Source organism: Vipera berus (assembly GCF_964194415.1).
Source record: "Vipera berus genome assembly, chromosome: 2".
NCBI classification, from domain to species: Eukaryota; Metazoa; Chordata; class Lepidosauria; order Squamata; family Viperidae; genus Vipera; species Vipera berus.
Window position 1 is genome coordinate 2,997,669 of NC_138203.1, and position 14,779 is coordinate 3,012,447.

At 44.0% G+C, this 14,779-nt stretch overlaps 1 protein-coding gene across 2 annotated transcripts in view; it reads left to right on the plus strand.

The window, feature by feature from the left end:
• The window catches only part of PSTPIP2 (proline-serine-threonine phosphatase interacting protein 2), a 56,259-nt gene that overhangs the window by 10,333 nt on the left and 31,147 nt on the right, over positions 1-14,779 (plus strand). For both annotated transcript variants that reach the window (XM_081321198.1, XM_081321197.1), the window contains exons 2-3: positions 10,551-10,651; positions 12,781-12,858. In XM_081321198.1, the coding sequence (XP_081177324.1) occupies positions 10,551-10,651; positions 12,781-12,858 (179 nt within the window). The remainder of the gene's footprint in view (positions 1-10,550; positions 10,652-12,780; positions 12,859-14,779) is intronic.

Below are 14,779 nucleotides of genomic sequence, written 5' to 3' on the forward strand. Positions count from 1 at the left end.
AATAACAAGAACAACATAGTGATAATGAAAACAACAACAACAACAACTGTGCTACTCGGAACATCTTACATTTTAAGGAGATACCTGGTTGATACCTAGGATGCTGGCAGCAACCCGTGTCAACCATTAATGCCAGTCAATTTGAGTATTCAGTTGACTGAGGTTCATGTTTTATGAATAAAAGTTTTATAATAATAATAATAGAGTTGGAACGGACCTTGGAGGTCATCCAGTCCAACCCCCTGCTCAGGCAGGAAACCCTATACTATTTCAGACAAATGGCTGTCCAGCCTCTTCTTAAAAACTTCCAGTGTTGGAGCATTCACAGCTTCTGGAGGCAGGTGGTTCCACTGGTTAATTTTCCCAACTGTCAGGAAGTTTCTCCTTAGTTCCAGGTTGCTTCTCTCCTTGATGAGTTTCCATCCGTTGCTTCTTGTCCTGCCTTCAGGTGCTTTGGAGAATAGCTTGACTCCCTCTTCTTTGGGGCCGCCCCTGAGATACTGGAAGACTGCTATCCTGTCACTATATAAAATATAGTCAATGTATGTAAATAACAAGCCTGCATTATTTTGTTTTACTGTCATTTTTATTGTCTTGTCTGCTTGCATGACTAGCTGCCCAGGGCTGCATGTGGTCTGTGCGCTTCAGATTGGACACAGCTGGTGTAAAGTTTCGGGCTGATAACAGAGTAGGGGTAAAATTTAAATTTATTAGGAGCAGTAAAATGATGCGTTTGAGCTTTGGGAAATGGACTTTGGAGTTAGGAATGCCTACAGTTTTTTTTCCTTGCAAGAAACTGTTCACAAAACCATTTGTAGAATATTTCTTTTTTTTTTTGGCCCAAAATGCTACTTGGATCCATCTATGTTTTGTGCTGGGAGTTGACTTGATGGCACTGTTATCTAACACATGTATGTAGTAGTCCTTGACATACAACGGTTCATTTAGCGACTGAACTTACAACAGCATTGAAAACAAGGACTGATGACCATTTTTCACACTGAAGAGAGTTGTGGCGGATCCAAATTTAGATGCTTGGTGACTGACTCACATTTATGACAGTTGCCAAGTCCCGGAGTCCTGGGACGACCTTCTGACAAGCAAAGTCCATGGGGAAAGCCAGATTCGCTTAACGACCGTGTTACTAACTTAATAACTGCAGCGATTCACTTAACTGTGACAAGAAAAGGTTGCAAAAGGAGGCAAAACTCACTTAATGACTGTCTTGCTTCCCAAGGGAAATTTGGCGCTCAGTGTCTCACATAGTAACATAGATTTTGAGCTCAGTTGTGGTCATAAGTGAGGGACTACCTGTATTATATCTTCTTCCTTCCTTCCTTTTCTTTCTTTATCTTCCTTCCCTTTCTTTCTTTCTTTCTTTCTTTCTTTCTTTCTTTCTTTCTTTCTTTCTTTCTTTCTTTCTTTCTTCCCTCATTCCTTCCTTCCTCTCTCTCTTTTCTTTCTTTTTCTCTTTCTTTCTTTCTTTCTTTCTTTCTTTCTTTCTTTCTTTCTTTCTTTCTTTCTTTCTTTCTTCTCTTTTCCTTCCTTCCTTCCTCTCTCTCTTTTCTTTCTTTCTTTATCTTTCTTTTTCTTTGTTTCTTTGTTTCTCTCTTTTCTTTCTTTCCTTCCTTCCTCTCTCTCCTTTCTTTCTTTCTTTCTTTCTTTCTTTCTTTCTTTCTTTCTTTCTTTCTTTCTTTCTTTTTCTTTTCTCCTTTCTTTCTTTATCTTTCTTTCTCTCTTTTCTTTCTTTCCTTCCTTCCTCTCTTTCTTTTCTTTCTTTCTTTCTTTCTTTCTTTCTTTCTTTCTTTCTTTCTTTCTTTCTTTATCTTTCTTTTTTCCGCCTCTTTCTTTCTTTCTTTCTTTCTTTCTTTCTTTCTTTCTTTCTTTCTTTCTTTCTTTCTTTCTTTCTTTCTTTACTTTTAAATCACCCAATTAATTTATTATTTATATAGCATATGGTACTAAATGGCTGAAACTCTGTGGGCCCTTTGTATTAGACCATGCTTTAAAAAAAGAAAAAGGAAAAGCTCAAATGAAATTTTCAATCAAAGCAGCATGCAAAACTAGGCGTGGGTGCTGTTGTTCAAAGATAGACTACAATGGAAAGGTAATTAAAGAGACTAACTAGGAAAATTGAAAGCTCTTCTTTTTCACGTGGTGCTGAATCGATGCTAACGTGACTGTAGGTTGGATTCTCTGAAGAGGGCATTTAGTTGATGGGGGGCTTTCTCCTGTCCTTCGGTGGGGGGTCCTGGAAGAGGACCTCATGAAATGATCTGATGGGACAATTAACCAGTGGAACAACCTGCCACCGGAAGCTGTGAACGCTCCAACACTGGAAGTTTTGAAGAAGAGACTGGACAGCCATTTGTCTGAAATGGGTGTAGGGTTTCCTCCTTGAGCAGAGGGTTGGACTAGATGACCGCCAAGGTCCCTTCCAACTCTATAATAACAATAACAGTAACAGTAACTAACAATAACAGTAGAGTTGTAACAGACCTTGGAGGTCATCTAGTCCAACCCCCTGCTTAGGTAGGAAACCTTATCCCATTCCAGACAAATGGATATCCAATTTCTTCTTAAAAACTTCCAGCGTTTGAGCACTCACAATTTCTGGAGGCAAGGAGTTCCACTGGCTAATTGCTCTCACTGTCAGGAAATTAATTGTTCTCACTGTTAGGAAATTCCTCCTTGGTTCCAGGTTGCTTCTCTCCTTGATTAGTTTCCCCTCCGTTGCTTCCTGTCGTGCCTTCAGGTGCTTTGGAGAATGGCTTGACTCCCTCTTCTTTGGGGCAGCCCCTGAGATACTGGAACTCTGTTATTGTTATTATCTTGAAAGTCCAGGTGGAAACACATGAAAGAAGATTTTCCTTCAAGTAACGTGATGCTTCGGGCTTTCGAAGGAAAAACGAGCGTATAAATACGATCAGGTGTAGGTGGTAAACGAATGGAATATGTTCCTATTTGGTCAAGCCAAGTTATGGGCACGCTACTATATATAAACAGGGAACAAACCCTACACCCTCTAGCTCTGATAATGTTACCTAGTTAGGAAATGAAACGTCTGCCAAAAAACGTTAGAAGACTAGAAGACCTCAAGGGTCCCTTCCAACACTTGTTATTCTGATGAACAAGCTCCGAAAAACACTAGGAACTCTGCAGTTACCAATATTCTTTTCTATCGAAATGGGCGTTAAGTTTGGAAAATGACCCCCCGAAGGCCAGCAAAGTCATATTGGACTTCAAGAGAAACTTCCTCAAAAGACGCGGTTTGGTTAAAAAAAAAAAAAGGAAGCTTTTGACAAAAGCCAGAAGAAGAGCAAAAAATTATTTTAAACTGTAATAACTTTAAACTCTCCTGAAAAATAAAAGCAGGAAGGGCAAAAGAAAGTCACACACAGGTTGCCAGGGAGCTTAAGCGCAAATCTGTTAAGAAAAAACGTGCTTTTCGGCAGAGAACAGAATTCTGCAAAATAAATATTTTTTTTTGAAAAAAAATCCCCCAAAACATTAATCTTGCTCAAAAACTGAAATCTAGCATGGTATGCAAAAAAAAAAGAAAAAAAAAGGAAGCTGCAAATGATATTCAAAGCAGCAACATAAATATTTGAACACACAAGAGGCAGGAAATTAGCAAAGAATTGAGCCTCTGGATAAATTATTTGCATTTCTCTTTTTCCCCCCCGAAGATGAAGAGCCGATATGTTTGCCTGGATGAATATTTCACCAAGATAGTTTGGAGGAAAAAATAAATAATAAAGGCCACATGGGCTACATTTTTTAAAAACCTTATTGCAAATTAAAGATGAACAAATGACCAGATGCAAATATTTTCTGCTGAACAGACTGTCCCATGTCAGGCACAAAGGCAACAGGCGCTCACTCGGTTACGTGGCACTCGGGATTCGACCCGCCAAACTGCCGACCATCTGATCGACGAGCTCAGTGTCCTAACTCACTGAGCCACCGCGTCCCTTAAGCGGTTTTATAGAGCCAGCCTATTTGCCCCCAACAATCTGGGTCCTCATTTTACTGACCTCGGAAGGATGGAAGGCTGAGTCGATCTTGAGCCGGTGCGAAGAAAGTGGCAAGAAAAGTCGTGAAATGGGGCAAACCTCACTTAACAAATGTCTCACGTAGCCACATAAATTTTGGCCTCACTTCTGATCATAAGCCGAGGTCTACCTGCATTGTGCTCTGCAATCAAGGCCAAGTTGGATGTCTCCAGAATTTGAACCCATTCCCATTAGCACGAGCCCACATGACCAGTACCAAAGGATGTTAATTTCTTATTAAAGGCATTTCTATGCCACCAAACCTTCTGACTTTTTTCAGCTGGAAAATCTAATGGGCACCAGTAACCACTGACATTCCCGATTCTTGAAATGGGGATGGCGTGCAAGTAGGTTTGTTTACCTGCTTGCTTATTTATTTATTAGATTTCTACTCTGTGCTTATTACTTTATAAATAGCTCAAGGTGGTTTACATATCGAAAACTCTTCCTTCCTCTTATTTTCCCCCACAACAACCCTGTGAGGTGGGTTGTCCTGAGAGAAAAAAACAGATTGACCGAAGATCACCCATCTGGCTTTTGTGTCTAAGGCAGGATTAGAACTCACCGTCTCCTGGTGATTGGCCCAAAGTCACCTAGCCGGCTTTCGTACCTAAGGCGGGACTAGAATTTCTCAGTCTCCTGGTGATTGGCCCAAAGTCACCCAGATGGCTTTCGTGCCTAAGGCAGGACTAGAACTTTCAGTCTCCTGGTGATTGGCCCAAAGTCACCCAGCTGGCTTTCGTGCCTAAGGCAGGACTAGAACTCGCCGTCTCCTGGTGATTGGCCCAAAGTCACCCAGCTGGCTTTCGTGCCTAAGGCGGGACTAGAACTCGCCGTCTCCTGGTGATTGGCCCAAAGTCACTCAGCTGGCTTTCAAGCCTAAGGCAGGACTAGAACTCTCAGTCTCCTGGTGATTGGCCCAAAGTCACCCAGCTGGCTTTCGTGCCTAAGGCAGGACTAGAACTCGCCGTCTCCTGGTGATTGGCCCAAAGTCACCCAGCTGGCTTTCGTGCCTAAGGCGGGACTAGAACTCGCCGTCTCCTGGTGATTGGCCCAAAGTCACTCAGCTGGCTTTCAAGCCTAAGGCAGGACTAGAACTTTCAGTCTCCTGGTGATTGGCCCAAAGTCACCCAGCTGGCTTTCGTGCCTAAGGCAGGACTAGAACTCGCCGTCTCCTGGTGATTGGCCCAAAGTCACCCAGCTGGCTTTCGTGCCTAAGGCGGGACTAGAACTCGCCGTCTCCTGGTGATTGGCCCAAAGTCACTCAGCTGGCTTTCAAGCCTAAGGCAGGACTAGAACTCTCAGTCTCCTGGTGATTGGCCCAAAGTCACCCAGCTGGCTTTCAAGCCTAAGGCAGGACTAGAACTCTCAGTCTCTCAGTTATTGGCCCAGAGTCACCCAGTTGGCTTTCATGCCTAGTGACCGTTCAAAGTTACAGCGGCACCGAAAAAAGTGACTCATGAATGATTAAAGTAATGAAACTCACTGAACAAATGTCTCACTTAGCAACCGGAATTTGGCACTCAATTGCAGTTGTAAGTCAAGGACTCCCTGTACTCTACACAACATGGTTATTTCTGCCTCTTCTTCATGCAACTGTTCCTCCCCCCACCCTCCACATTTCTCTTAAGTACCACTTCTCTTTATTCTACTGAGCCCGAAGCGTTGAATTTGGAATAAGTGACTTTCTGGTTAAAGAAGGCAGCTTTGCATTCAGACAAAGCTGTCTGTTTTCTAGACCTTTTCTTCTGAAACGGGGACCGGTTGCTTCTGATTCGTGGTAATCCACTGAAGGATTAAGACTTGGTTCTCCAGCGAAGAAGGGCTTGGTTCTCACGCTGGCAAGGAAGTGTTCCAAATGGTAGTAGCGGCTTGGGATTCTTATGTAATCGTTTGAGGAAATTGTAATTTTAAAAGAGAACTTCCGAGGAAGGACTGACTCGTCCCACTACGGAGAAATTTAGCAATAATTCCCCCAAAAAGGCCGTGGAATGAATTGTTTAGCCTTTTACGTCAGGGGTCCCCAACCCCTGGTTTGTGGACAGGTACCGGGCTGCGATATGCCAGCAACCGGTCCGCACAAACAAGCATCCTGTCGTACGGCATCACAGTCTGGTTTGGAAGCATCCCTGCTTCGGACAGGAAGACGGTGCAGAGAGTGGTGAGGACGGCAGAAAAGATCATTGGCAGTTCCCTCCCCTCCATCCAGGACACGGCACAGAAGCGTTGCTTGAGCTGCGTCCACAAGATTGTCTGGGACACTACACACCCTCTTCGCAAACTCTTTTCCTTGTTACTTTGTGTGGGCGGGTGGGTTTGTGGTATCCGAGGCAGAACATCCAGATTCAGTCACAGTTTTGTTCCATACAGCATTAACCTTGTGAACTCTCAAGCTTCCTCCTTTCGTTATGTATTCAAGATGGACAGTGATTAATATTTATGTCACTTATATGGAAGGGTGTAGGTCTATACATATGTTGTATATAGTATGTTTAAATGTGTCTTATGTATGTGTACACTTTGAGAGCAAGCAACTAAATTTCATTTTTTATGTATGCCATTGTGCCCACAGTAAAAAAGGACAATAAAGGTTGTCTGTCTGTCTGTCTGTCTGTCTGTCTGTCTGTCTGTCTGTCTATCCATCTATATCTATCTATCTATCTATCTATCTATCTATCTATCTATCTATCTATCTATCTATCTATCTATCTATCTCTATTATTTCTATCTATTTCTATTATTTTTATCTATATCTATCTTTCTATTATATCTATCTATCTATTCTATTTCTATTATTTCTTTCTCTCTCTTATATCTATCTATCTATCTATCTATCTATCTATCTATCTATCTATCTATCTATCTATCTATCTATCTATCTATCTTTCTATCTTTCTATCTTTCTATTATTTCTATCTATTATTATTATTTGGGCCTCTGGTACCCAAAAGGTTGGGGACCTCTGTTTTACGTAATGTTTCTCAACCTAGAAGCTTCCAGGTATGGGGACTCCACCTCCCAAAATTCCCAGCTGGGGCTATGTGGGCTGGGGATTCTGGGAGTTGAAGTCCACACGTCTAGCTGCCCAAGTTGACAAGCGCTGCTTTAATCTTTGCTCCTAAGAGAATGCCTTTTTGGTGCTAAAAAAATCCGGCTTGCTCCTCCTCTCGTTCACGTACAGGGAGTCCTTGATTTAGCCCAAAATTTCCGTTGCTAAGCGAGACATTTGTTCAGGGAACTTTGCCCCTTTGATCCAGTGACCCCCGTTTTGCAACCTCCTCAGAAGCAAAGTCACTGGGGCAGACAGATTCACTTAACAACTGCAATAATTAACAACTAACTTAACCAACTGCAACACTTCACTTAACAGCTGAGGGAAGAAAGGCCGTAAAATGGGGGGGGCAAAAGTCACTTAACAAATGCCTCGCTTAACGGCAGAAATATTGGCTCAGTTGTAAGCCAAGGATTCCCCGTAGCTTTTAATCCTTTGCGTTTGTTTGTCCTTTTCAACCAAATTGCTATTAGAAAAAGGAAGTCAACGCATCTTAAAGTTGTTGAGAAACTGTTCCCCAATGAATTGTGTCTGTGTTTCTTTCCCACACTTTCTCTGTTTCCTGGGGTTAAAGCCATACTTTAATTTTTCTAACTATTTCTGCCTGTTTTCTCCAAGGTCAGGTCTTTCTCCAAGTGGTCTCCTAGAACAGAGGTCCCCAACCTTGTGGACACCGGAGACCGGTTCAATAGAGAATAGTTTTTCCACAGAACAGAGAGTGTGTGGTTTTGTGCGCTGCCTGCATCCCACAGATGGGGCTTTGCTTGTTTGTGTGGACCGGTTGCTGGCATGCCACGGCCCGGTACCGGTCCACGGACTGGGGCTTGGGGACCCCTGTCCTAGAAGAACCAGCTTTCATTTCCTTATCTTTCATTTCCTTATCAGTTTATCCCAGTTTGTCCTTCCAGATGTGTTGGACTACAATTCCATATTGAGAATTGTAGAAGATCTGAGAATGATGGAAGTGGCAGTCTTTAAGTTTTCTGGAGGATGAACTATTTGGAAAAAAAGTCCCAGAGAGAAGTTTATGATGTTGGTGGAGAAACCTAGCCAAATTTACTTCACTGACTTGATTATATTCTCTATTCTAGCAGAGGGTTTCTCAAATATGGCCACTTTAACACCTGTGGACTTCAACTCCCAGAATTCCCCCCCACACCCCCATTTTAAAGTGGCCCAGTGTAAGTACCCATCCCAGCTAACCACCCAAGAAAGCAGAACTCTTGGAGCAGGCATTGTCTAGAAAAGAAACTTTTATTAGGGGTTAGCGACAGCCAGGAAGTCAAGGCGAGATCTGGAGAAAATCCCGCTTAAATGGTATAGTTTAAAAACTATAAAAACTTGGCTATTCGAGCTTGCCGGCCTGGACTGAGGGTTTTGGGTTAAGGTTTTAATTTTTAATTATTTTGGGGCTATTTAATTTAATTTTGGACCATAAAAAAGGCTGAGCGCCAAAGAATTGAGGCCTTTGAACTCTGGTGCTGGAGAAGACTCCTGCGAGTCCCTTGGACTGCAAAGCGATCAAACCGGTCAGTCCTAGAGGAGATCAACCCTGACTGCTCTTTAGAAGGCCAGATCCTGAAGCTGAAACTCAAATACACCTAATGAGAAGGAAGGACTCACTGGAGAAGAGCCTAATGCTGGGAAAGGTGGCGGGCAAGAGAAGAAAGGGACGACAGAGAATGAGGTGGCTGGATGGAGTCACTGAAGCAGGAGGCGTGAGCCTAAATGGACTCCAGAAGATGGTAGAGGACAGGAAGGCCTGGAGGAAAGTTGTCCATAGGGTTGCGATGGGTCGGACACGACTTCGCAGCTAACAACAACAACAATTTTATTTTATTTTCACCTGTATATATTGTACTGTTTTAATTTGCCCTGTAAACTGCCCTGAGTCCCTCGGGAAAAGGGCGGTATATAAATCGAAATAAATAAATAAATAAATAAATAAAAAGTTAAACCAGCAATTTTCCCACTAAAGTCATAGTGTCCATTTGAAACGCAGCCAGTCCGCAGGTGGCAATGATGTTTGGGTAGCTGGCACAGTTGGCAAACATCTCAAGATCTTCTCCAGTTTCATTTCTCCGTAACCGTCTCCTGATCAGGGAGGCAGTTTCTTCTCTCAAATGGATAGAGGCTGGAGAGGAAGGATAGAAAATGGAAGTTATCCCTGCCAGCAGAATGGCAGGCCCCAAACAGGAGCACCTATGCAGGGGAAACAATAAGGATTCAGGGACCGGACCCCAAGTTTGGGGAAAAAAAACAACTCTTTTATAAGTCGGTGAAAGTCATCAGTGAGAATTTTGTGACGGGTCTTGTGATGGGGAGATTATATCAATTCTGGCCCACTGGGAGGTGAACTGCTGCTGGGACTGCTTGGCTGTGTGGTTGATTTGGATCCTGAAGGGTTTGTAGGCTGGTTGTAGGTTGATGTCTCTGTGGATGGAATTGCTTGTGGGGTGCCAGGCTCCGATGAACTCACGAGCGTGGCGACGGGTAACGTGGCCAGTGATTTTTGCGTTGCTCCAATCGAACTAATCAGAGGGAGAAGCAACCCAGAACTAAGGAGAAACTTCCTGACAGTGAGAACAATTAACCAGTGGAACAACTTGCCTCCAGAAGCGGTGAATGCTCCAACATTGGGAGTTTTTAAGAAGAGACTGGACAGCCATTGGTCTGAAATGATATAGGGTTTCCTTCCTGAGCAGGGGGTTGGACTAGAAGATCTCCAAGGTCCCTTACAACAACTTCTTCTTCTTCTTCTTCTTCTTCTTCTTCTTCTTCTTCTTCTTCTTCTTCTTCTTCTTCTTCTTCTTCTTCTTCTTCTTCTTCTTCTTCTTCTTCTTCTTCTTCTCCTCCTCCTCCTCCTCCTCCTCCTCCTCCTCCTCCTCCTCCTCCTCCTCCTCCTCCTTCTTCTTCTTCTTCTTCTTCTTCTTCTTCTTCTTCTTCTTCTTCTTCTTCTTCTTCTTCTTCTTCTTCTTCTTCTTCTTCTTCTTCTTCTTCTTCTTCTTCTTCTCCTCCTCCTCCTCCTCCTCCTCCTCCTCCTCCTCCTCCTCCTCCTCCTTCATAGTATTAGTATTATTACTATTATCTGGTGTTGTTTGATGTTGGAGTGGGTAGCAATTAAGGATTTGGGATTGTGGCGTTTGATTGCCAGCCAGTGTTTGTGGATCCTGTTTTTTAATTGACATGATGTTTGCCCCACGTAGAATCGGTCGCATTCGCGACAGTTGATTCTGTATGATAAATCATAAACACCTCCAGATCTATCAGAAAGAATTTATTCTAGCAGCTCTGGACATCAATGACCGGATCCAGAAAAAACTTTTCATTTTGGTACAAGAAGGTGACTTCAAAACCAATGTTTTGGCCTGCTTCTGTCTATTGACTGTTGTGGAGAAAGTTGTGTGTTATTTGCCTAACCAAGTTTCGAACATGCTTTTCAGACAACAGATTTAATCAGCACAGCTGGATACGACAACATTGTCCAGCACTTGAACGACGGCCGGAAGAACTGCAAAGAATTTGAGGACTTTTTGCGAGAAAGGTGTGTTTGACTGCTTTCCTGGGATGGCGAAAATTTCTTGAATGTCCTCATGGACTTGCTAGCTCCAATACAGGTAGTTCTTGACTATCTCGCTTAGCGACCATTTGAAGTTACGGCGGACCACCCCAAAGCTGCTTAGGTTTCAAACTTCTGATGGCTGCCCACACACCCTTGCTCCTGCGGTCATACAATCATACAGTTGCATTTGACGGCCGTTTGCAGTGTCCCACAATCATAAGTTAGCAATCTACAACTTTTATTTCTGGTTCCCAACAAAAACGCCCTTGGCGTATAATGGATTTGCTTAATGACCGTGGCATTCATTCACCGCAAAACAGGTCGTACAATGGGGGGCAGTCACATGGTGACCTCCTTAACAACCAGGGTGACTTATGACTGTAATTCCAGGATAAAATTACGGTTGCAAGTTGAGGGCTGTCCGAACGGCTAAAGGTTTGGAACAGGATATCAGAAGACGTAGCTTTAATTCAAGAGATCTGACTCTCCCTGCCAGATGAAGTATTATATGAGCAAGCCCTTGTTTGAATACGGTTAAAAGAACAGATAACTTTGGATGTAAAGGGGCCCTACAATAAGAGGGATAAGAGATGTAAGTAATATAGTATTTTTTATAAGGTATCACATGTAAAAATATTGGAATAATGGATGTCAGGGATCTTCAAACCTGGCCCTTTTCTGACTTGTGGACTTCAACTCCCAGAATTCTTCAGCCAGCGTCTTATGAGTAACTAAGCACATGGGCAACCCCCCCACTCCATTCTATGTGGCAACTGAGAATGAGAAGAAATTATGGCTGCAGCCATGCTCATTTGTAGAGCTGACGCTTAGACTTATATACCGCTTCACACTGCTTCACAGCCCTCTCTAAGTGGTTTGTAGAGTCAGCATTTTGCCCACCAACCATCTGGGTCCTCATTTTACCGACCTCGGAAAGATGGAATTCTGAGTCAACCTTGAGCCCGTTCAGGATCGAACTCCTGGCTGTGGGCAGAGTTAGCAATACTGCAATACTGCATTCTAACCACTGTGCCACCGCGGTTAGGAAGGAAGGAATAGCAATAGTAATAACACTTAGACTTATATACCGCTTCACAGTGCTTTACAGCCCTCTCTAAGCGGTTTGCAGTCAGCATCTTGCCCACCAACCATCTGGGTCCTCATTTTACCGACCTTGGAAATATGGAAGGCTGAGTCAACCTTGAGCCCTGTCAGGATCAAACTCCAGGCTGTGGGCAGAGTTTGCCTGCAATAACTGCATTCTAACCATTGCACCTTCAGGGAGGGAGGGAGGGAGGGAAGAAAGGAAGGAAAGAAGGAAGGAAGGAAGGAAGGAAGGAAGGAAGGAAGGAAGGAAGGAAGGAAGGAAGGAAGGAAGGAAGGAAAATGAATAGCAATAGCACTTAGACTTATATACCGCTTCACAGTGCTTTACAGCCCCTCTCCAAGCAGTTTACAGAGTCAGCATTTTGCCCCCAACAATCTGGGTCCTCATTTTACCCATCCCGGAAGGACGGAAGGCTGAGTCAACTTTGAGACTGTCAGGATCGAACTCCAGGCTGTGGGCAGAGTTTGCCTGCAGTACTGGATTCTAGCCACTGAGAGGGAGGGAGGGAGGGAAACAAAAAGGAAGGAAGGAAGGAAGGGCAGTAGCAATAGCAGTAGGACTTATATACCGCTTCACAATGCTTTATAGCCCCTCTCTTAAGCGATTTCCAGAGTCAGCCTCTTGCCCCCCAACAATCTGGGTCCTCAATTTACCGACCTCGGAAGGACGGAAGGCTGAGTCAACCTTGAGCCTGTCAAAATCGAACTCCTAGCAGTGGGCAGAGTCAGCCTGCAATACTACATTCTCACCACTGCGCCACCACGGCTCTTAATGCGCCACCACACCACTTAGGAAGTCATGGATCGGTACGCCGTGTTTGCCTAGAACAGGGGTAGGCAACCTCGGCTCTTTTACGACTCATGGACTTCAACTCCCAGAATTCCCGAGCCAGCATGGCTGGCTCGGGAATTCTGGGAGTTGAAGTCCATGAGTCGTAAAAGAGCCGAGGTTGCCTACCCCTGGCCTAGAACCTGATTTGCACACCAATCTTTGTCTGTTTCAGGGCTTCTATAGAAGAAAGATATGGGAAGGAGCTGGTGAACCTGTCACGGAAGAAGCCGTGTGGACAGACGGAGCTAAAGTAAGCCAGCCCACTTTGGGGGAAAAAGGAAGTTTGGACAAAACTCTTAAGCCAGTGATGGCGAACCTTTTTAGAGACCGAGTGCCCAAACTGCAACCCAAAACCCACTTATGTATCGTCGGGTGCCGGGTGGGCGTGGCCCATTGGGTGGGCGTGGCCCATTGGATGGGCGTGGCTGCGGTGGTAATGGCAGACTGGGTGGGACTAAAAAGTTCAATCAGTCAATGCCAACTTTGCGAGATCTTTTTTTCCCCCCCTGCGAATAGTTGAAATTGATTGATTGAAACTTTTCTCTCTTTTTTTGCACACAGCAGCGGAGGCCGAAAGCAAAAATGTTTTATAAAACCCAGCTGAAGGCCTAAGGCAGGGGCGATGGCGTGTGTGCCCACAAAGAGGGCTCTGCGTGCCACCTGTGGCATGCGTGCCGTAGGTTCGCCACCACGGTCTTAAGCCATCATCCTCAGGCAAATGCCACATTGTTTACCCAGACTTCAGCCTGGCCACTTATTTTATTTATTTTATTTATTTTTATTACATTTATATCCCGCTCTTCTCCGAAGACTCAGGGCGGCTTACAAGCTTAGCAGTAGCCTTCATTCTATGTATATGCCTGCTTATTAGGGCTTTTTCACACACACCCCAAGCGGCATTATTACAAAGTCAGCTTAATTGCCCCCAACAATCTGGGTCCTCATCCCTAGTTTAAAAAAGTCCTGATGAACTTCTGAAAATAGAAGGAAATCCTATCCGACCGCCCTGCTTCGGATGGTTTATTTTTTTATATTTTTAATTTTTAATAATGACTGACAAATGCAGGAATGAATTCATAGGAATTGCTGTCTGAGGTCCCCTGCAGTTCCTTTGCCATTTGTTCAGGCTGGCCTTCTCTCCCTGCGAAGTACTCCAAAGGGTTGAGGTTTAGTTCCTAATTTGGTAGGAAAATACAGCCACGGGAAGACAGTTTCTCTTTGGCTTGGGGCGTGGCTACCAGTTCCCATCCACGGCCACTGATGCAGACAGATGACTTGGTACAGCAGTGGGCAAAAGGAAATCCTTCTTGGTGATCTCTCTCTGCCATTGTCAAGGACATCTAATTTAACACTTGTTTTAATTCCCTGGAATGTTTTTTTATATCTATATCTATGTCTGTGTCTATCTGTTTATATCTATATTTATATATCTATATATCTCTATCTATCTCTATCTCTATCTCTATATATCTCTATATATCTATATACTGTATATCTATCTATATCTATATCTATATCTATATATCTATATCTATATCTATATCTATATCTATATCTATATCTATATCTATATCTATATCTATATCTATCTATATCTATATATCTATATATATCTGTATCTATATCTGTATCTATCTAGCTGGCTTTCATGCCTAAGGCAGGACTAGAACTCACAGTCTCCTAGTGATTGGCCCAAAGTCACCGAGCCAGTTTTCATGCCTAAGGCAGGACTAGAACTCTCAGTCTCCTGGTGATTGGCCCAAGGTCACCCAGCTGGCTCTTATGCCTGAGGCGGGACTAGAACTCTCAGTCTCCTGGTGATTGGCCCAAAGTCACCCAGCTAGCTTTCATGCCTAAGGTGGGACTAGAACTCACCGTCTCCTGGTGATTGGCCTGAAGTTATCCAGCTGGCTTTCTTGCGTAAGGCGGGACTAGAATTCACAGTCTCCTGGTGATTGGCCCAAAGTCACCCAGCTGGCTCTCATGCCTAAAGCAGGACTAGAACTCTCACTCTCCTGGTGATTGGCCCAAAGTCACCCAGCTGGCTCTCATGCCTAAGGCGGGACTAGAACTCTCAGTCTCCTGGTGATTGGCCCAAAGTCACCCAGCTGGCTTTCACGCGTAAGGCGGGACTAGAACTCTCACTCTCCTGGTGATTGGCCCAAGGTCAC